General features: G+C 34.8%; 1 protein-coding gene across 2 annotated transcripts in view; it reads right to left on the bottom strand.

The window, feature by feature from the left end:
• Positions 1-304: 304 nt before the first annotated feature.
• Positions 305-22818, bottom strand: part of LOC128649664 (excitatory amino acid transporter 1) — a 98129-nt gene continuing 75615 nt past the window's right edge. For both annotated transcript variants that reach the window (XM_053703048.1, XM_053703047.1), the window contains 6 exons: positions 19980-20022; positions 18098-18432; positions 16255-16488; positions 9361-9555; positions 8746-8880; positions 305-4504 (listed from right to left, as the gene is read on the bottom strand). In XM_053703048.1, the coding sequence (XP_053559023.1) occupies positions 4306-4504; positions 8746-8880; positions 9361-9555; positions 16255-16488; positions 18098-18432; positions 19980-20022 (1141 nt within the window). In that variant the 3' untranslated portion in view covers positions 305-4305. The remainder of the gene's footprint in view (positions 4505-8745; positions 8881-9360; positions 9556-16254; positions 16489-18097; positions 18433-19979; positions 20023-22818) is intronic.

Below are 22818 nucleotides of genomic sequence, written 5' to 3'. Positions count from 1 at the left end.
CATTTGTGTGGACAAATCTTTACTGAAAATTATTTTACATGTAAGGAAAAAAAAATGTATACCTACTGAAAAATCTTCTTTAGACTCCATGCGATTTCAGCATGCCCAGAACAAACCAATTAGTGTGCCTTATGCCTGCTCAGTTTTCCAGGGCCTTTCTCTCAAAATAGGTCCTAGCTGAGCTTTGAATAAACAGAAGCTGATAGGGTGGCAGCGATATGTAGGGGAAAGGAAGGTACCATGAAACTGTCTGGCTGTCTACCTATATCACCACAATATGGCCACTGATTATCAATAGATCATGTTGATTGTAAAGAGTTTAATTTATTGGTAATTATCATACAACAAAACACAAAAAGAAGATAACATTTTTTGAAAAGTTGTATCTTAAATTTGAAGTACTTGATTCATTAAAGTATATACAGTAATCTATTACATAATATAACAAAATGCTCTTGTAATCATGGTGAGATTTTATGTACACAAATAAGTGAGGTGTGTGAGAGTCTGAGGTAAATTGTATAGGAAGGGCTCAGCATAGCTCATATTAACAGCTATCTTCTCCTTGCTGCTCCAGGTATCATAACAGTATTATTTTAGAACTGGGTGAGCACATCCTTTAATATGGTGGATTGAATATACAGGGGTATTTGATGAAGTAGTCACAATGTCCACAGTACAGTAAACAATGTGTGATCAAAGTTAGCAACAATGCACTTCCAGTAATTTTACTATCAGTAGTGTTGACCGCATTTATTTAACCAATAACAGCCCAGGTGACTTTACTTAAGCACAGTACTGTAATCTCAGGCTTTACATCCTAACTCTTGAAGATTAATTGCAGAAAAAAAAGTATCATATATCTTATCTTTATATAGTGGAAAATACAGTACATCAAATTTACACATTTTTAATTAAATCTATGTTCAGATTCATTTTAACATTGTCTCCTTGTTAATACTCCTGCACTTCCTGGCCTTTATAAACTATTGTGTTTAGGCCATACATCACTCTGCTGATTGGCTGCCAATTTCAAGTGATGCTATACAGTGAGATTGGACATTAGATAAAATCAAATTAAACCATCATGGTTCAGACAGAACATATAGTTTTAATAGATGTTTCATTTTACTTATTATTAAAATTTACTTTGTTCTCTTGGTGTATGTTGTTGTAAAGCATACCTAAGTAGACTACGGTGGCTACATACCTATGCCTTTTGTCATTGGCTCACCAGATGTGTTTAGCTAGTAGTGCATTGGTGCTCTGACTTTGACTTTAACTATGCATTTAACCTCTTTGCCAGCAATAGTACAATAATAAGATGCTCAGTCTAACATAATAGATCATTTTCTTTTTGGACTGAAGTTCTATGTCCCTTTAAGGGACAGTAACATTTTCTGTACATGTGCCTTGTTGGCCAATATTGATTCAACAACATTTGTTTATTGTCCCTTTGGGTCACTGTATGCAAGAGATTAAAGGGGCAGTGTACTATAAAATTGGTTTCCTCTTAATGTGTTTCCAATTACTTGTTATACCGGCTGCAGAGTATATTGATCCTTTAAGTTTCTTTTTGTGAAGGAAATAGATGGATTTGCTCTTTAAAACCACAAACTATTAAAATAGGCTAAGCTTGCAGAGAGATCAGACATCCTTATCTTATCATTCAAATGCTTCTATTTCTTATCTTCTTATCTCTGTGTCTATACAATACTTAGAAAAAACAATTGAAATTGAACATTTTAGAGCTTTCTCTCTCCCACTCTTTATCTCTTCTGCTGGCTGTGTTTACATAGCTTTCAGTATAGGTGGGGATACTACAGACAAATCAGCTATTTCCAATGCTGATATAAATGTGAAGGATTTTTTGTAAACAATTTAATAAACTCCAGCAAGAAAAATGGATAATAAGGAACAAATGAAAGGGGAGAATTTTTTGGCGTAAACTGCCCTTTAATTGACCTAATATGGTAGAGCAGTTATAATTTTATGAGTTACAAGTAAAGCCATACTATAAAAACACAAAACTTAAAGCAGCCCACAATTCAGTGTGTGACCAGCTGCCTCATGGACGCAAGTTATGCGCAAGCTGTGTACACGCACAAGAAAATTCAAGTTTAATATCATTTTTAAATGATTTATTCATATGACTTTTTTTAATGATATTTTAAAAAAAATGCACTTTTGAAAATGTAACGTCCTAATTGCTTCTATCCCTACAAATGTTTAAATAAGTAGCTCACACAACCATTAGTATAACATCAACAAATACAAATTTATCCCAGGCCATACACTCTACAATAACATCAGGTATGGATAACCAACAAAGAACACATTGCTAAAATGACGCACTTTAATAATAATAAAAGAAATCGAGTCTGATAAAAGAACAACAAAAACAGTTTAGCAGAGTTTAGCATTCTGCAGTACTTTAATAAAGCAATATTTAGCTAGAGTTTTACCTTCTTTTATCGTTGATTAAAATTGTATTCATCCAAGTTCACTTTGCTCATTTGTTTATTGGTGCACAATAAAATAAAATGATATAAAAGAAGATTAAAAAGTGTACAAATATTTTTTTTACAATAACATTTATACTCATGCGGAAGGCGCTTATTTTGCCTCATTGCATTCCACTTGTGCAACTTGACTGCCCCCTTGTGTATAAAATAGTACATAGCAAGAGTCATGTAATGCCTGCATTTACACAGTATACTCTACTTCTGTGCCGTTTTGAGCATGCTGAAAGACACTCTTGCTTATTTTTGCACTAGGTGACCTAAATTCTAGAGAAAGACTTCAGTGTCATTTGAATCTTTATATTGGTCTCATGGACAAATTATTCAAATCCTGTTTCAAAATGCAGCATGTGTTCTCAATCATTGACAGTTTTAAACATTAAAATGAAATTCCCTGTACATTTATGCAGGCCTTTTTAATTCTGTTTATTGCATCACTTTCTTGCAAATATCTTTATAAACAGCATTATTTTAATCTGAATTATGCATGGTAAAATCTGCTGTGATTATAGATATGATTATCCAATTTACTTCTATGATATAATTTTTTTCGTTATCATGGTATTCTTTGTTGAAGAGCACAAACCTGGTGCACTGTAGGGCAGAAGTTTTTACTATAATCCCCTGATTTTGCACATGTATAACATTGTTCAAATAATTCTTGAAAACCTGCTGCCATATAATAGTGCTTTAGATACGTGCATATTCCTGAGCCTACATATCAATTTTTCAACAAGTATACTAAGAAAACAAAGTAAAATGTATTTTAGTTTTGATGTCCTTTTAATAATGACAGCACTATATATTTATATACTGTATATTTACATTTCTTATCTATTTTGATTACCTAACCTAATGATTTTTTTCTTTGCAACACTACAAAACTCATTGTGTTAGAGTTCAGTTTTTATGTTTGTTATTTATGTTGCTTAACACCATAACCACTCCCCTAATGTTATATAATAACAAACAAAAACATATCTCAAATATAAAGTTTGTGTACAGTACATTTTCCATATGCCTAAGTGTAGTGTCTCCGTGCTGATCATCCCCCCTACAAATCTTCCTGTCCCACCTAATCAATGATATTGATGCTTAAAACTCAGCCTCAATATCATGTGACATGGGGTTGAAATGCTTATTGGGTCTCACAACCTTGCTGAGAATGACCAACCTACGTTGTTGATTATAAGTGCTTATTATAGGCAATGTTTCTTTGTTGGTTATCATTAACCAGCCTGTAAAATAACAAAATGAATGGCATTGCACAACCCATATGAAATTACCAAAATACTGTCACTTGGAATGTTTCATTGTACCAAATTCACAGAAAATAGATGAACAAAAATGTTTACTAATTACCCAGCATGTATGAACAGATCACATTCAAAAAGGAATTTCAAGTAACTTGTATCAAGTCTTCTTCTGCCATAAAAAAAATAGACTCCACTAATTACCTCAACCCCTTGACTGCAAGAGGATCCTCGGTGGATGAGAAGGATGGCAATGTTTCCACATAATGTTCTTTGTCTCTTAGATACTACATAGAAATGTATCTTACCCTAGTGTATGTACCAGGGTTGACATAGATCACTCTAGAATTGGAGGACTGGACTTTCCAACTCCTCCTTAAAAATGGTTTTTAATTTTCCATTAAGTGTCCAATGAGGTCAGACATTGCAGTGGGAGGTTGATGACGTTGACATGTAGTGGTAAAGAGACACTGTTAAAGGTACACATTGTTCCCTGTACAGCAGCTAAGGAGCATGGTTGGACATTCCCCTTACATTGATGTCTCACTGTGAGTGTGTTTCTGGATTTCATTTTCAGGGTAAATCAGCTGATAGGGCTTCTCGTTGTCTTCTAAAACAGAGTTGCCTATTTCTGCATCTCGTTTCTCCAGTTCATGCCTGGATAGGTGTTCCACTATGCCAGCTCCTAAAGAATCTCCAAGGACATTTGTGGTTGTTCGTAGACGGTCACTAAAACACAGAAAAATACCTGGTTTTATCCCATGTGTGAGTAGAAATATTTTTCAACAGACTTATTATAATTAATGAATACAATTAACATATTCTGTACTGTGGCATATTTAAAACTCTTACAACACAAAAACATAAATTGTTATTTTTAAGATGTTATATTAAATATATGGTCTTTTTAATGTTCAAACTTAGGGGAACAGGTCAGAAATGCATAGTTGAAATCATATTTACTGAAATGTTGATATATTGGTTATCATTCCTTAATAACACTCTCTCAAAGGATATTGGCCTCTTGAATAGGGGACAGACATGTAGCAGGAAGTGATGGATTCTTAAACTGAGCTGAAAAGGTTAATTCAGGCTTTGGGTTTATAAACATAATCAAATTAAAACAAAAATAACAGGGAGGAAAGCTTGGGGAGTGCTTATCAGCTATTTGAGGCCTGATGTTTAGTAAGTAAGTTCAGTAAGTATAATGTAGTTACTGTTTATCTTGGCTCACCCTAATATAGTATCACTCACCAGTGAAGATTTACCAATCAGCATAATACAAGATCAGGTAAAAAAAGAAAAGGAACAGACACATCAGTAATCATGTAAACACATGATGAGAGGAGAACTTTTATTCCATATTTTGTCTCAGCAGATACAGACAAAATATACAATTTATAGTGTTTTTAGAAACATAAAAACTTCAAACTGGGATCTGTGATTTAGCTCCCCAAGAAGTTGAAACTGTTCTTAAATGAGCTTTAGGGGCCCATTTATCAAGCTCCGTACGAAGCTTGAAGGGCTCGCCAGAAACACAAGTTATGGAGCAGCGGTCTAAAGACCGCTGCTCCTTAACCTGTCCGCCTGCTCTGAGGAGGCGGTGTTGAACCAGCAGTGTTGCACCAGCAGTTCACAAGAGCTGCTAGTGCAATGCGGAATGCGGAGAGCATATTGCTCTCCGCATTCAGCGAGGTCTGTCGGACATGATCCGCTGATCGGATCATGTCGGATCATGTTAGGCCCCTTAAGATCCAATGGCCTGGGGTGTAGAAAAAAATGAAAGACTGAACATATAACTACCTTTTCTCAATGAAAAACTAGAAAGAAAATATCATTAAGGCTCAAAAGTAGAGATCAAAACTTTCAGGACTAGAGACAAAGACCAAGGGAGTACTTAAGCCAAATATGAAACACTTTGAGACATTGCTACACCAAAAGAGTATGTTTGACTCCAGTGATGGATGATAACACTTAGGATTGTACTGTTAAGACACTAGAGCAGAGAATGTTAATTAAACTTTCAAGTAAAATAAATCCAATGAAATCCCAAGGGACAGCAATACTATATAAAAGATGTGACAAACATAATAGTTTGGCAATAGTCTTTATCTTTAGCCTACTATCGATTGTAGGGTTTGTACCTCAGAAAGATACAGTCAGTCTCATTAGAAAAGGGAAACAGGGATTATTTGGCCAAAAGGACAAAATCACTTTGTCTTGCTTAAGTTTCCAAAAAAATTGAAAGCACGAGAGGGAATGAAATGAAGGCATAAACTAGAGTTTGCTGGGTCAGATGTTTTGTTGCCTGCTGAGATAATACATCTATTGTCTGCTTGATCCCATCAGATGGACCACAGTAAATTCTAGAAGGTGTATTTCTACTCATTGCAGAATTTCTCTGCCTTTCTTTAGAGGACTATGAGTGCCTACGTAGAATCAATATATAAAATACTAAATGATTAACCAAAAGTACTTTTGCTGTTGTATTTTGCAGAGATTCTTGAAAACACAGATTAGTTGGGCCAAATGCTCTGAGTGTAAATAATAAAACTATTATCAACAATGACTCATCTGCAAACCAATGGCTTTCAAATAATGAATATATTGATGTTCACACCATAAGGTACTGGAATCTGTAATTTAATATATTCACTGGGGTTCTGTCAGGAGCCAAACTTGATGCAGATATTACAGAATCATCCATCAGTACAATGTTTGTTTTCTTCTGTATGTAAAAGGAACACAAACTGAGAGTTTCAGTGTTGGCTTATTAACATTCCCCAGCTTTAAAGGGACATTATACACTCATTTTTTTTTCATAAATGTTTTGTAGATTATCTATTTATATAGCCCATAAAGTTTTTTGTTTTTTAAATGTATAGTTTTTCTTATTTCTAAATAACATTGCTCTGATTTTCAGACTCCTAACCAAGCCCCAAAGTTTTATGAGAATACCGTCAGTTACCTACTCCAGCTTGCTCCTGTTTGTGTAAAGGGTCTTTTCATATGCAAAAGAAGGGGGATGGGGAGGGGGGAGTGTCTTATTTCCCACTTGCAGTGGGCTTTCCAGCTGCCTGTTCAACAGAGCTAAACTGAGAGCTTCTAAGTAGGTTTTAAAACAGTTTTATACTGGATTTTTATATCAGTATATGTGCATCTTATTCTCTATAGTAGTGTCTATTACATGCAGTTATATGAAAATTAGTGTATACTGTCCCTTTAATGTCAGAAGACATAGAGCTAGATACAAGTGGTGCGCTAACAATAGTCTCCCCAGCTGCCGCCTAGCTCCTTTACATTCCATAATGAATGCCTCTGCCTGGCCCGTCTTCCTTACAAGTCTCTCTACTGTTGCACCTCTCTGCCAATCCCTTCACTGGCTTCCTCTTGCCTCCAGGATTAAACACAACATGCTTACTCTGACATACAAAACCCTCAACTGCACTGCCCCCCCTATACCTCAGACCCTTTCTCCAGATACTCTCCTTCCCGTCCCCTTCACTCTGCTCGTGACCTCCTCCTCTCCTCCTTTCTTGTTACCTCCTCACACTCCCATTTACAGGACTTCTCCAGACTGGCTCCCATCTTGTGGAACTCTCTGTCCCGCTCCACAAGACTCTCGCCTAGTTTTGAAAGCTTCAAGCGCTCCCTAAAGACTCTACTGTTCAGGGATGCATACAACCTACGCTAACCTTTGTTTATACCAGTTCCTCTCCTCCATTGCTATCCCCATTGAACCCCCTTAGCATGTAAGCCTAAGAGCCATGCTGTTTGTAGATCACCTTCTTTAGAGCTAACTACAACAATGCGACTCTTGGCAGGGCCCTCTACCCGTCTGATCCCTATAAATGTTTCCTTGTATTCCGCCTATGTTTATAGCTGCGGAATCTGTTGGCGCTCTACAAATAACTGATAATAATTAATAATAACATTAGTGCACGCGACATAAGAATATTATGGTACAATTAATTTGTGTGAGTGATATAAGTTGAAAGTAAACCTGTTCGCTCGATCACAATCAAATTTAAAGCACATTAGGTTAGTGTGACTGAAGACCTTGCGTAAAGGGTTAGGGATAAAATAAAGGTTGCACCAAACACAACATAAATACATTAAACTAAATTGTTACACTCTGATCAAAATGGTCATATAACTATTCATAAATATTTTTTATAAGGGTTCAAATTTAAAGGGTATATGGTCATGTAATTGACTGCAAAGGGCTATAATATATATGTGTCTAAATAATAATTCTATACTAATTATATTACTCATTTTATTTGAAATACATCTCTCTCTATATATATATATATATAAAATTATGCATAAGGTGCTTCAGGTATCGCACTTTTGGTCTAGCACGGTGTCAGGTAAGCACACATGAAAAATTAGTTATTGGAATATTTAAAAAAAAATGTATATAAGTAATATAAAAAATCTAAATAATCCATAGAATAAATATACAGTGTAAATATATATATATATATATATATATATATATATATATTACTGTATCTATAATATTTATTATTAAAACATTTCTATATTTTATATGTCAATAACCTACATTAAGATAAGTAATTTATCATGTGCACTAACCCAAAACGTCATTTAAATTAAAAGCATTTATTGCCAGTGAGTGCTGTCTTTTAGCTACTATATTTTATCCTATATTCAGCACCCTGGCATGTGAACACTGTTCAGGAGAGTGCACCTTCCTTTGCATCTATAAATATGTATTTAAAATAAAATTTACATTGCCCTGCATGTGAAGAACATTGGAATGTGAATTATTATTAACTTCTGTCAGGTTAGCATGCGCGTGAAAGTACAAACGGAGCTAAAAACAAATGGTTAAATAATTATTTTCAGATAGTATATTTGATCCATGCAGGCCCTGATTAAACCTTTCGATTAGTATGACAGTTAAATTATTTGCATTGATGAACCTATAGAATGATACTCACAGGAACCAATCTACAGCAATAATGAGTGAAATATCCTCTGTGGGAAGTCCAACTGATGTTAGGACAATCATCATGGTAACCAGGCCAGCTTGAGGAATTCCTGCTGCTCCAATACTTGCTGCCGTTGCGGTGATGCTGTGTTGAAAAATTATAAGAATTAGATTAGAGCTCAAATGCAATTTTAATGTATCAGGTCAGGAAATGTATTAGACACAAAAAATCACCTACAGTAAGTATTCTGTTATCATGAAACTGGCTATGGCCATATTTTGTGGCTAAGATCTCAATCACCAACTTATAGGGTGTAAGAAATAACATTTATTGAAACACTTTGTAAACGGGTGAATGGCTAGGCCATTCTAATTCTATTTCACTAAATTCCAATATTTATAATAAAACCATGTTATTTTATACAAAACTTTTGTTGTAGCACTATACAGTTTATTATTCTCTATACATATTTGATCTCATTGGCAGCACTTTGAATAATGTATTTAAATTCTATAATTTAGGTGTGTGGACCAAAAACTATTTTTAATTCTGTCTATATTTGTGTGTGTGTGTGTGTGTGTGTACACAATACAAGCACAAACATATACATAAATTCCCATTTACCTTATGGTAAGAATTTGTCCAAAGTTTAGTTCATAGTTGTTAACTTGCGCTATAAAGATGGCAGCTAGTGCTTCGTAGAGTGCTGTCCCATCCATGTTAATTGTGGCTCCCACGGGCAACACAAATCTAGTGATGCGCTTATCCACACCATTGTTCTCCTCCAAGCACTTAAAGGTAATAGGAAGAGTAGCAGAGCTGTGGAGATAACATTTAAAGACAGTGAGACGGCCATCTTGCATTGGAAAATTCTGCCCTCCAAAAAGGGCACGTTCCATAAGTAAATAAGGCAATCCTTACATGGAACTCATCATCAGCATAATTCAACCAAAAATCTAACTCTATGTGACAAAGCCATTGTCTGTAGAATACATGACAATGATTGGGAAAATTTTCTAAATTCTTATAAAAAGAATAACACATTATATGTAGATCTTTAGCATAACAGATTTTAAAATGGGAGGCTATTTAATGAAATGTAATGCATGATAAAAAGACAATGCAATAGTCTAAACTTCAAATGAAAGTCACTCTGTTTGGCTAATTGCCGAGTCTGTGATAATATAGAATAATTTCTGTAGCTGCTATGGGAGAGGTATAGACTTGTAGTAAAGCAAAAAATATAGTGACCAGCGCCAATTAAAAATACTACACACTCCAACTAGAATATAGGATTCCCTCTACAGACCTATAAAAAATTCTACATATAACTAAAAATATACTAGGGAGCGCTCACAAGAGCTTAAGAGTATATACAAACAAATAAATTTAATAACATCCAGAATAAAAGGTATTAAATATCAACCTGTATCTCACAAGCGCAGAAAATAAACCACAAAAGTGGATACAAGTATAATCCAAAAGACTTCTATATTTAAAGGGACAGTCTACACCAGAATTTTTATTGTTTTAAAAGATAGATAATCCCTTTATTACCCATTCCCCAGTTTTGCATAACCAACACAGTTATAATAATATACTTTTAACCTCTGTGATTATCTTGTATCTAAGCCTCTGCAAACTGCCCCTTTTTTCAGTTCTTTTGACAGACTTGCAGTCTAGCCAATCAGTGCCTGCTCCCAGATTACTTCACGTGCACGAACACAGTGTTATCTATATGAAATATGTGAACTAACACCCTCTAGTGGTGAAAAACTGTTAAAATGCAATCTGAAAGAGGTGGGCTTCAAGGTCTAAGAAATTAGCATATGAACCTCCTAGGTTAAGCTTTCAACTAAGAATACCAAGAGAACAAAGCAAAATTGGTGATAAAAGTAAATTGGAAAATTGTTTAAAATTGCATGCTCTATCTGAATCATGAAAGTTTATTTTGGCCTAGACTGTCCCTTTAACTGAATAATAAAATAAAATAGTGAATAATATGAAGGTGCCGGTTACAATGAAAAACAGATTTATTCACACACAATCTTGCAAATGTAAAATACTGTTGCCATAGACAAGAAATATATAAAAATATTTAAATACAAAAAAATATATAAATATATATATATATAGGTCGACCTAGTACAATTTTAAATAAACAATATGAAACAAAAATAAACAGAATTAAAAAGTACTGAATGCACTAAACCAGAGGTAATTATTAGCCTAAATTAAACTATGTCAATTCAATGTAATCAATATATACGAATTGACCCAAAAGTTTGTCTAGAGAATGGAGGCTTTTAAAACGTCAGAATTCAGCTGAACAACAACCCCTGTGGATCCTAACTGATCTTATCAGAGGCTGTGTGGCAATGATACGTGTGTAATAATCCAAAAAGTAGATTCGGCTAGAAACCCGGTGAATCACAGCAGCTTTCTTTTACGGGTTAGAATTGACAATACAAAACTAAACATCCAAGACCCACCTCAAAGGTCAGCTTCACCATTAAGGGTTATTTTTCTTTATCAAGCTCATGAGCTTGATAAAGAAACTTCGGTTTTGAAACGCGTTGCTCGTTTATGTTGCTCCAGAGAGGGAGCTTTTATACTCTAACTACCGATTCAGGCAAAATAACCCTTAATGGTGAAGCAGCAGTACTAACCTTTGAGGTGGGTCTTGTATGTTTAGTTTTGTATTGTCAATTCTAACCCGTAAAAGAAAGCTGCTGTGATTCACCGGGTTTCTAGCTGAATCTAGTCCTATACAATTTCTAGCACTTCGTTCAACATCAGAGAAGTTTACCCTGTGGGTGGTCCACGGCACGATCAGTGCTTTGGTTATTAGAAGCCGGCTCTTTTAAACTAATATGAGCACAGTGTCATCTGTATAAAGACTCCAGACGGCTTCATTAAATTTCCTGCATATTCGTACAGAGACTTTTTGGATTATTACAGGATCATAGTAACAAGACTGTTTCATTGCCACACAGCCTCTGATACAATCAGTTAGGATCCACAGGGGTTGTTGTTCAGCTGAATTCTGACGTTTTAAATGCCTCCATTCTCTAGACGAACTTTTGGGTCAATTCATATATATTGATTACATTGAATTGACATAGTTTAATTTAGGCTAATAATTACCTCTGGGTTAGTGCATTCAGTGCTTTTTAATTCTGTTTATTTTTGTTTCAAATTGTTTATTTAAAAATTGTACTAGGTCGACCTATTTATATATATATTTTTTGTGTATTAAAATATTTTTATATATTTCTTGTCTATGGCAACAGTATTTTACATTTGCAAGATTGTGTTTTGAATAAATCTGTTTTTCATTGTAACCGGCACCTTCATATTATTCACTATTTTATTTTATTATTCAGTTAAATATAGAAGTCTTTTGGATTATACTTGTATCCACTTTTGTGGTTTATTTTCTGCGCTTGTGAGATACAGGTTGATATTTAATACCTTTTATTCTGGATGTTATTAAATATGTTATTTGTTTGTATATACTCTTAAGCTCTTGTGAGCGCTCCCTAGTATATTTTTAGTTATATAGTTAGAGGTATAGACTTGCAATAAAAACAATTATCAATCAGTAAATTGAGTTTCCTCAAATGGTTCTCCAACATTGTTTGCAGCGCACCTCCAAAGTCATATGGGTTCCACTCCATCCTGCTCTTACAGACAGTTAAATGTAGTTATATTGTAAATTAACAGTCAAAAGTAGACTGCTCTACCAGGCCACAAACAAAAAAACAGTCCAGACCAGCACGTGAATGGGAAACGCACTATAAAAGCGATACCATCTAAAGCAGCATACACTTCTGAGATTGTAATTGGCATTTAGGATGTTAGAAGTTAAAAATCCTCTAAAATGAATTGTGGATTCTCAATAACCGTCACACAGCTAATAGTATAGCGACTTTCTTTTTTTAAATCTGAATGTAAAACTTTTTGATTCCTGTAGTTACCTAGCTCTGATGATATTGCTATGTAATTGCTTTGCCTAAATGGTTGCTATTTCAATATACTGCTTAATATACTGTAGCTACTATGAACCTTCAGCTATGTGACTTCTTGCTAAAATGCTAAAAGTACCTCCTGCTATTTTTTGGATATCTAAATTATTTGTATGTGCCAAGTAATTAATGTTCCTTTGAGTCAAACTCAATATTTTGACTCTTATTCAAATCAAAGATTGCCAACTCAAAATCTGCTTGAAAAATACAAACCACTATTCATAATCAAGCAGTCAAGTCTGATATACACAGGTCATCATCCAATGCATGAAACGTTGCAGGAAAATATATACGAGCTTGCATGCTTTGGGCAACCATATTGGCTTGGAACGCCATTCAAAAAGCAAGCGAGAATACGAACACGCTTATATTATCAATGCAAATTTCCGCCATCTTCTTGCTGGTAAGCACTAAGCACCAATATAAGACAGGAGGAAAAAGAACCAGATGTGCATTATGTGCATAATGCATTATTTTTTTTCTGGTACAATTAAAAGGTTTCTTCTGTTTTATGTTTTGAGGCACACAGAGGCCACTTAAGTTACAGGGAAAAAAAACCTGTGAAAAAAAACCTGAACGCAAAAAAAAATCTCTTTTTTTTAACCTATGTTTGAAAACATTTTTTTTCACTGCTTGAAAAATCACTACCTTTTAAGACAATATCAGGGCATGTATTTTGTCTGCATTTATGTTTTTGATTGAGTGTGAAAATATGGCACAGATTTGAGGGAACACCCTTGAAAATATGTGGTGTGTCCTTTAAATAAAGCTTAATCTCCCCTGTAAGATTTTAAAATTGTTTAAGGCGATTAGTCAGTGTAGGATGTTATTGCTCTGCAAGGGGATTTTTAAAAAATGGAAGAATGGGTTGGTAAATGGCAGATAAGATTTAATAAATGTAAGGTTCTAAATTTTGGAAGTAAAAATATGCAGGCTACCTAATATTATCATTTTAAATCAGACTTGAATTAGCAAAACAGAGGTGGAAAAGGATTTAGGCTTACTTATAGATAACAAGCGAAGAATGAGTGTACAATGCAAGGCAGGTGTTTTTAAGGCTAATAAGATACTAGCAAGAGATCACAATTTAAGACTGGAGGAAAGGAGATTTAATCTCCAGCAATGTAAATGTTTTTTCACCCTAAGACCAATCAAATTGTGGAACTCATTGCCTAAGGAGGTAGTAAATGCCAATACCTTAAATCAATTTTAAAATTACTTAGATATATTTCTGCCTAAAAACAGAATTCAGGGATGATTGTTTTATTATTAAATGGGTCAGCTTTCAAATTGTATTAATGTAAGCTCAATTTGCAGCTTTTTTTCCTGTAAATCAGGTAGGATCTCTAAAGGTTAAACTCTGTGGACTTCTGCATTCTTTCAACTTTATCCACTATGTTACCATGTAAAATGATTCATTTAGGTGAATAAAACAGCATTTCAAAATACCTCTAAAAGGTGTACTTCTTTTACTCCATCCAGAAAATTAGGTGTGTATCCATCACTGTACTGTAATTTTTCTATCCTTATAATATTAAATGTATTGGAAATTGATGCATTAGGTTTATATAATTCAAATAGCTTTACTATTTGAAACCTCTACTAATAATAACAATAATTTCTGTACCCAAGTACGGGCTTTTGAGTATAGAGAGAGAAACATAAGGGGGTCTGAATTCCTTGCATACGCAGCCCAGTTAGTCCAAGATTACAAGTGGAGCGCTAATTTAACATGCGCCCGTAAAGGGGAAAATTTGCCCGTTTACAGGTGCATGTTAAATAACCAGCCATTACAAGTGGCTGGTTAATGATACTGCAAGCTCAGGGTAGCCCTTTGTGCTCAAATTCTTTAACCAGAGGTCAGACTTCTGGTTAATGAAATAAATGTCCTCCAATTTCACCCAAAATAAAGTGTACTGTTTAAATAAAAAATTGTGACTATTTTTTTTTTTTTAAATAACTGCACAAACACGTTATAAAGGGTTAAAGTGAGGGGATGTGGGGTGTTAGAAAAAAACGGCACTGAAAAGTGCCTTTACATAGCAGTCAATGGGGATTTTGTCTAAACTGTAAATATATGTATATGCTTATGTACATATATATTTATGTGTTGATGTGCGTATATACAGATATAAACACATAAATATATATGTATATATTCATATATATTTTAAATATGCTGCCCAACGCTGAGCGACTTACCCCCTTCGTTGCACTAGGTTCTGTGCCATGTCTATCAGCATCAGAACGAGGCTCCCATTGGAGCCTATGGAAGAGTGCTCTCATGTTTGAATTGCCCTTTATTTGTAATACCAGTGCACATTTGTGTCCACCAGTATTACTGAATGGAGTGCAAATATTACACTCGCGAAAGTGCAATTTTGCGCTCTACTCATAATCTGGCCCTTAATGGAGTATAATCTTATAAACAATAAGTTGAGATTGAGCACAGCTTGCTATTTCATATACAAAAATAAACATAAAGGATAATGTCCCTGTTCATTTATACCCTGAAACCAATATATCAAGATATTGAAAACAATAAATACATTAAAAATGAGGGCTTGTTAAAACTGTGTTCAATTCAAAAATCAAATAATTAAAAGTGAACAAAAGGTGTTAAAAGGCTTTTGCTAACGCCAGTTAGTGCATGGTTATTCTTATAGACCCCTGCTTACATCCTGGTTTAAGCTACAAGCCTTATCCTTGCCTGTACACTGAAATGAGGATTGATTTACTGGCTGCAGTCTTCTGGAATAGAACTTTTGATTATGCTTTTTTGCCTGCTCCTTCTGCTGTGACGTTTGGTTTATGACATATACTCTGGCACTGAATGTTCGCCTACTTCTGACTATTCTCCTAGATTATTCGTGGGTACTGCTGCTTGGTTCTGCTTTTCTAGTGATGACCTCAGCCGGTTCCAGAGATCCCTATCAGGGGCGGAACTACCATTGGTGCAGCAGGTGCGGTGGCACCAGGGCCCAGGTACTGAGGGGGCCCATATCAACCTGTCTAAACATAGGCATGTGCAGAATATGTACATTTCTAATGCAAGGGACACTTTTATTAGTGCAGGTTGCAGGTCCATCTATATATCCTTAAAATCATTATATATATACCTTTGGGGGGGGGGCAAACATATTTTTGCACCAGGGCCCTCTGTTAATTAGGTTCCCTATACATTGCATCTCCTGCAAGCTTAGTTCCAGACACACAACAAGGTAAATCCCTTATTGTGTTATGAACCCTTTCTCATTTATTTAAGGGTTCAAAGTAGCAAGTCCGCAAAAGGTTAAACAGGGGAGTTGGATGGTGATGCATGAGCACTGCAAAGGTCAATAAATAAAAGGAAAACTTCTGTTCTTTTAAAGTAAATGCAAACACGCCATCACCTGGGAAGTATGATTTAACCATGTGATTATAATTTCTGACATGTTATCAGCAACTTCTTCAGGTTCAGTCACCTGTTTTTTTATTATTTGTTAGTTACCTTGAAGATGTCCCCAATGCAGTGACGAGAGCTTGGAGGAGACCACCAATGAATGGCCAAGGGTTTCTGCGGGTGACAATGAAGAATAACAGAGGAAGGACAACAAGGGCATGTATGAGGAGTCCCACGATCACAGTGATTGTGTACATTCCTAACTGCCCCCCCATCACCAGCAGGTCATCCATTTCCAGAATCTTTCCAGAGATCAAGAACATTATGCCGACAGGGGCATACCTGGTAGGATAGATATGGAACACAAATTACTTTGCCATAAAATATCAGGATTGTGATCTTAATATTAAACTGTATGTAATCTTCACTAGTGTAAATTGGCTTGAAGGAACAGTAAACACCTTTTAATTAGAACATTTCCTGCAGTCTTCCTATAGTAGATTAACATATCAGCAGAGTATGAACTTTATTAGAACAAATTAGCACCTTGTTTGCTGCAATAGTTTTTCAATGGTCAAATTCCACCAACTACTTTCTTTATCTGAAGGAGCCAACAGGGACTTGAATCAGAAAATAATAGGGTCATTGTTTGGCTTCAGCAGAAAATATGAAATACATTGCAAATTAGTGAGAAATTTGTGGCAAGGTTAGGTTGTAAAGCCTGACGTGCTCTTTCAGTTTTTAGGACTAGAAAAAAAAACACAATTTTTATTGTAAAGGGGGGAAAACAAATAATGACAATAGATTTGCAAAGGTGTTTACTATGTATAAGTTAGCATTTTATATAACAAAATCAAAGTGTTTACTGTACCTTTAAATTCTTACATGATGCAGTGATACCAAATTATTTTTGCTCAATAGTGCGTGCCTCACTTTCGGTGCCAACATGAGCGCATCTGAATGACCAAGCAACAACGTACAGGGTATGTCGGTGGTCATTAAGGTGTTTAAAAACTTTCTGATTTTCCTCTTTGTCTAATTTGTTTTGTTCTCTTGATAACCTTTGTTAAACAACATACCTAGGTAAGCTTAGGGAAAGCAGTGCATTATTTGGAGCTATATGGTGATTAGTGACTGCACATATAAACCTCTCGTCAATGGTTCACCCAAAGTTTTCATCTAGTTTCCAGTAATGCACAACTGATCCTTCAAAGGATACCAAGAAAATGAAGCAAATTAGATAATCAAAGTAAATTGGAAAGTTGTTTAAAATGTTATGCTCTGTCTTAATTATGAAAGGAAAAATTTAGGTTTTATGTCCCTTTAATAAAGACAAGACAAATAAGACATGCACTGCACCTGTCTGAGTGGAAGCACAACACACCTTCCCCTCCAGGACCTATAATATAAAGACTTAAATGACCATTAATTACAGAAGATTTGCATAATTAAGAAATGTATGATAAAAAGAGCATGCAATAGCACTTAGTCTGAACTTCAAATGAGTAGTAGATTTTTTTTCTGAAAATTTCAAAGTTATGTCTGTTTCCACTTCCCCTGTATCAGGTGACTGCCATCAGCCAATCACAAATGCATATAGATATATTCTGTGAATTCATTAGGAGCAGGTGACTCAAAAAGTATAAATTATAGTAAGTATAAAATAAGTATAAAAATACTGTGCATATTTTGTTAATGGAAGTAAACTAGAAAGTTGTCTAAAATTAGGCTGACCATATTGCCGTTAAAAAAGGAACACATATGAAAAATACATATGTCAGGGTTCTTATAACAGAACATTATTCAAAGCATTTCTTTAAACAGCCCTGACATATGTATTTTTCATATGCGCCCCTTTTTAAAGCGGCAATATGGTCAGTCTAAATGACATGCTCTATCTTAATCATGAGAGTTTCATTTTGACTTGAGTGTCCCTTTAATTTGATCTCACCATATAATTACTCCAACCAGCCTCATGATGGCCTCGTTGAGGCAGTCAAAGAATTCCCTGAGCGCCCTCCCCTGCTCCTTCATCTTTCCGATCACCATCCCGAAGCACATGGAGAAGACCACAAGACCTAGTGCATTCACCCCATTTGCTGAGCCTGGCACTGGTACCACCTCCTCGATGTCCATCATTTCCTGCAATCTGCCTATTGCTCGTGTCACATTTTCGAATATATCACTGACATTGATGGCTTCTGTGGGCTGCTCTGTGACTGCCGTAGAGTTGAGCTCTGAAGGGACTGGAACCTTGAACACTTTTACGCTGTATTGCGTTTTGTACTGCAATCAACAATAAATAAAGTTTTTTGTTTTTTAAGTCTACAGGACTGCAGCATATCTGTGTGAGATTTCTAGTTAAAGGGACACTGAACCCACATTTTTTCTTTTGTGGTTCAGAAAGAGCATGCAATTTTAAGCAACTTTATAATTTACTCCTGTTATCAAATTTTCTTCATTCTCTTGCTATTTTTATTTGAAAAAGAAGGCATCTAAGCTATTTTTTGGTTCAGAATCCTGGACAGCCCTTGTTTATTGGTGGGTGAATATATCCACCAATCAGCAAGGACAACCCAGGTTGTTCACCAAAAATGGGCCGGCATCTAAACGTACATTCTTGCTTTTCAAATAAAGATACCAAGAGAATGAAGAAAATTTGATAACAGGAGTAAATTAGAAAGTTTCTTAAAATTGCATGTTCTATCTGAATCACGAAAGAAAAAATTTGGGTTCAGTGTCCCTTTAATGGCTCAGCAAGCACATGGTATTGATGATGGAAATAAAACAAACACAATGTAACACACTTTCAAAATAAAAATGTGAGTCACTTTATGTTCCAGTGCTGATAACCTCTACAGACAGATGACACTTTAGCAGAGAAGATTGAACAGAGGCCGGGGGACACATCTGTCCTTAGTATAGTAGCCATATGTCTTTAAATATAGTGCCCTGGAGGGCTTGAATGTAGAAATAAAAAAAAGACAAAACTAAAATGACCTCAATATTTTGTTTTTATGGAAACCTTTGTATATGGTATACAAAATATATTTAAATTCTGTTCTTTAGGATAGATTTACAAGTCAACTAAGTCATCGTAGAAATGATAATGTAGTTAAAGGGATATGAAACCCAAAATGTTTTCTTTAATTATTCAGATAGACTATACAATTTTAAACAACCTTTCAATTTACTTGTTTTATCTCATTTGCCTTTGTTTTCTTGGTATCATTTGTTGAACAGTATACCTAGGTAGGCTAAGGAGCTGAGATCTAGCTGTTGATTGCTGGTTGCACATATATGCCTCTTGTCATTGGCTTAACGATGTGTTCATCCAACTCCTAGTAGTGTATTGCTGCTCCATCAATAAAGGATACCAAGAGATTGAAGCAAAATGAATCAAAGTAAACTGGAAAGTTGCTTAAAAATGTATCCTTTACCTGAATCATGAAAAAAAATTGGGGTTCATGTCCCACTATGGTCTTACTGAGAGGTACACTATCATGTGATTTTGCAATTAAAAAATGATAAAAGGAATTATACTGGGGTAGGGAATAAATATTAGACAAAGGTGGGTTGTTTACTGAGAAATTCAAGATATAGGAAAGGGCTTTATATTGATTATTAGTTGACGTAGAAAACAGAATAAGCAAATAACTTACAAAGATGTTAAATTTAAAAGGACATTGAAGTCAAAATTCAATTTACTAATGGAAGTAAATTTCAAAGTTTTTCAAATGTATCCTCTTTCTAAATCACCAAGGTTTAATTTTGACTTATATGTCCCTTTCTGAATGAGTATAAAATAAAGTAACATTTCTAGTAATAATTACCTGTTTGAAGCAGGCTTCCACCAAGTTGGGAGGGAACATATTCCTTTAAGTATACAAAAACAACACTATAATTAACATTATGGCAAACATGTTATTTTTAAATCTAGAATCCAACAAAAATCATTAGTGGTGGTTCAAGATATTAAAAAATGCAGTTTGCTAACAAATGTTACCACTTATTTTTATCTTAAGACCCCTTCCTCCTTTTTATATTGCGTCTTGCAAATTTATTTAAAGGGACATGAAACATAAATTTGTTGTCTTTCATTATTCAGATAGAACATACAATTTTAAAAAGATTCCCAATTTACTTCTATTATTTCAGCTTCATTCGCTTGGTATCCTTTATTAGCTACCATCTCCTGAGCCTAACAAAGGATACAAAAAGAACAAAGCAAATTAGATGATAAAAGTAAAATGGAAACTTGTTTAAAATTGTATGGTTTATCTGAATCATGAAATCATTTTTTGGTTTCATGTTCCTTTAAGAATTAGGGGGTGGCGCAATAATGTTGAGAACCACAGCTGATTTTATTGGTATGTGTAGAGAATACGTTTCTGACAGAAAAAACAAAACAAAACTATTGCTAGTCAGTAACAGAGATACAATAATTTAACTGTATTGCTGTCATTAACACACAAAATAATAGTTTAACCCTTGTATGCAGGAGTGATCTACACGCTTGATTATCCCTAGCTTAAAGGGACACTGAACTCAAATTTTTTCTTTCATGATTCAGATAGAGCATGCAATTTTAAGCAACTTTCTAATTTACTCCTGTTATTAATTTTTCTTCATTCTCTTCCTATCTTTTTTTGAAAAAGAAGGCATCTAAGCTGTTTTTGGGTTTCAGAACTCTGGACAGCACTTTTTTATTGGTGGATGAATTTATCCAACAATCAGCAAGGACAACCTAGGTTGTTCACCAAAAATGGGCCGGCATCTAAACTTACATTCTTGCATTTCAAATAAAGATACCAAGAGAATGAAGAAAATTTGATAATAAGAGTAAATTAGAAAGTTGCTTAAAATTCCGTGCTCTATCTGAATCACAAAAGAAAAAATTTGGGTTCAGTGTCCCTTTAAGCAGCAGAGAATTCACCCTTTGATTGTAAGAAACGCAACAGAAGGGGTTTAATCACTGCTATACAACATGTTCAGATCAATGATTTCTCCATTTGATTGTCAGAAATACACATGTAGCAGAAATGTAGCCCCTTGATTGCCCTGAACATATACAGGGAATCAGGGAGTTAAAGAACTGCTGCTTACCCCACTCATAGCAGTGGTTTAACCCTTCAGCAGTGATTTCGTTATCTTATTTCATCAAGATATTTGCCCTGTTAATCACATAAGATACCCTGCTTTAGTACTTCCTCTTGACAGTACCATATGAGGTAACTAAGTGTGACTGTACAAACACAAGCAACAAAAAGGATAGGAGCAGATTTCACAGTCTAAACTCTGCTCAGATGATAATTCTCTCCCAGGGACAGAGCATTTACTGTGCACCATAGGCACCAAGGCAAATAATATTTGTTAAGCCCTGCATTATGGCAAAACTTAATAAATTAATCATAATAGAGAGTGACACAGACGCAAGTGAGCTGAGGTCTGTCCCTTAAAGGGACACTGAACCCAAAAAAAATGATTCAGTGATTCAGATAGAGTATGACATTTTAAGCAACTTTCTAATTTACTCCTATTATCAAATTGTCTTCATTCTCTTGGTATCTTTATTTGAAATGCAAGAATGCAAGTTTAGATGCCGGCCAATTTTTGGTGAACAACCTGGGTTGTTCTTGCTGATTGGTGGATAAATTAATCCACCAATAAAAAAGTGCTGTCCAGAGGTCTGAACCAAAAAAAAAAGCTTAGATGCCTTCTTTTTCAAATAAAGATAGCAAGAGAACGAAGAAAAATTGATAATAGGAGTAAATCAGAAAGTTGCTTAAAATTGCATGCTCTATCTGAATCACAAAAGAAAAATGTGGGTTCAGTGCCCCTTTAAAATTAGGTCAAAAAGGTGATATAAACTGATGGAGCGTAAAGGGACAAGTCAAAATTAAACTTTCATGATTGAGCATGCAATTTTAAACAACTCTCCACATTTGTGTAGCTCTCTTGATGTCCTATGATGAAGATTATATCTAAGTGGGCTGGGGACCAGCAATACACTACTTTGAATTAGCTGAACACATCTGGTGAGCCAATTACAAGAGGCATATATCACTAGTTAGCTCCAAGTAATGCACTGCTGCTCCTGAGCCTACCTAGATATGTTCTTAAACAAAGGATACCAAGGGAATAAAGCTAATTAATTAATAGATGTAAGCTGACAAGTTGTATTTGATTCATAAAAAGTTTTATTTTGACTTTACTGCTTCTTTAACAGTTATTAAGTGTACATCACCTAAATATAGTAAAGAAAAGAAAACAAACATATTGCTCAATTAGTCTTGGAGAAAAGATCATGGCTGAAGCAGTTAAATGAGGCTACAGATTGACCTACAATAGTATAAGTGTCCCAGCAGGCAGGGAACAGTGGGAAGTCTCAAGTCAGGATATTGATTCAGTTAACATTTAGCTGCTGGAAACAAAAACATTACAATGTGTGTCGCTCGAGACCTTGATTAGAAGAGTTTTATCAAATACAGTCACAAAGAAAAAGTGTATTTTTTGGTAAAATTATTTCAGTACAGAAACATAGATTTATTTTTTTAGCACACAAACATATCAGCCCATCTAGCTTGTTATTTAAAGGGACATGGAAGTAAAAATTCAACTTTCACAATTAAGATGAAGTGTATTATCAAATTTACCCTTTTCTCTTGGTAT

The sequence above is a fragment of the Bombina bombina genome, chromosome 2 (genome assembly GCF_027579735.1).
Source record: "Bombina bombina isolate aBomBom1 chromosome 2, aBomBom1.pri, whole genome shotgun sequence".
NCBI lineage: Eukaryota > Metazoa > Chordata > Amphibia > Anura > Bombinatoridae > Bombina > Bombina bombina.
This window is presented reverse-complemented; position numbering and strand designations above follow the sequence as displayed.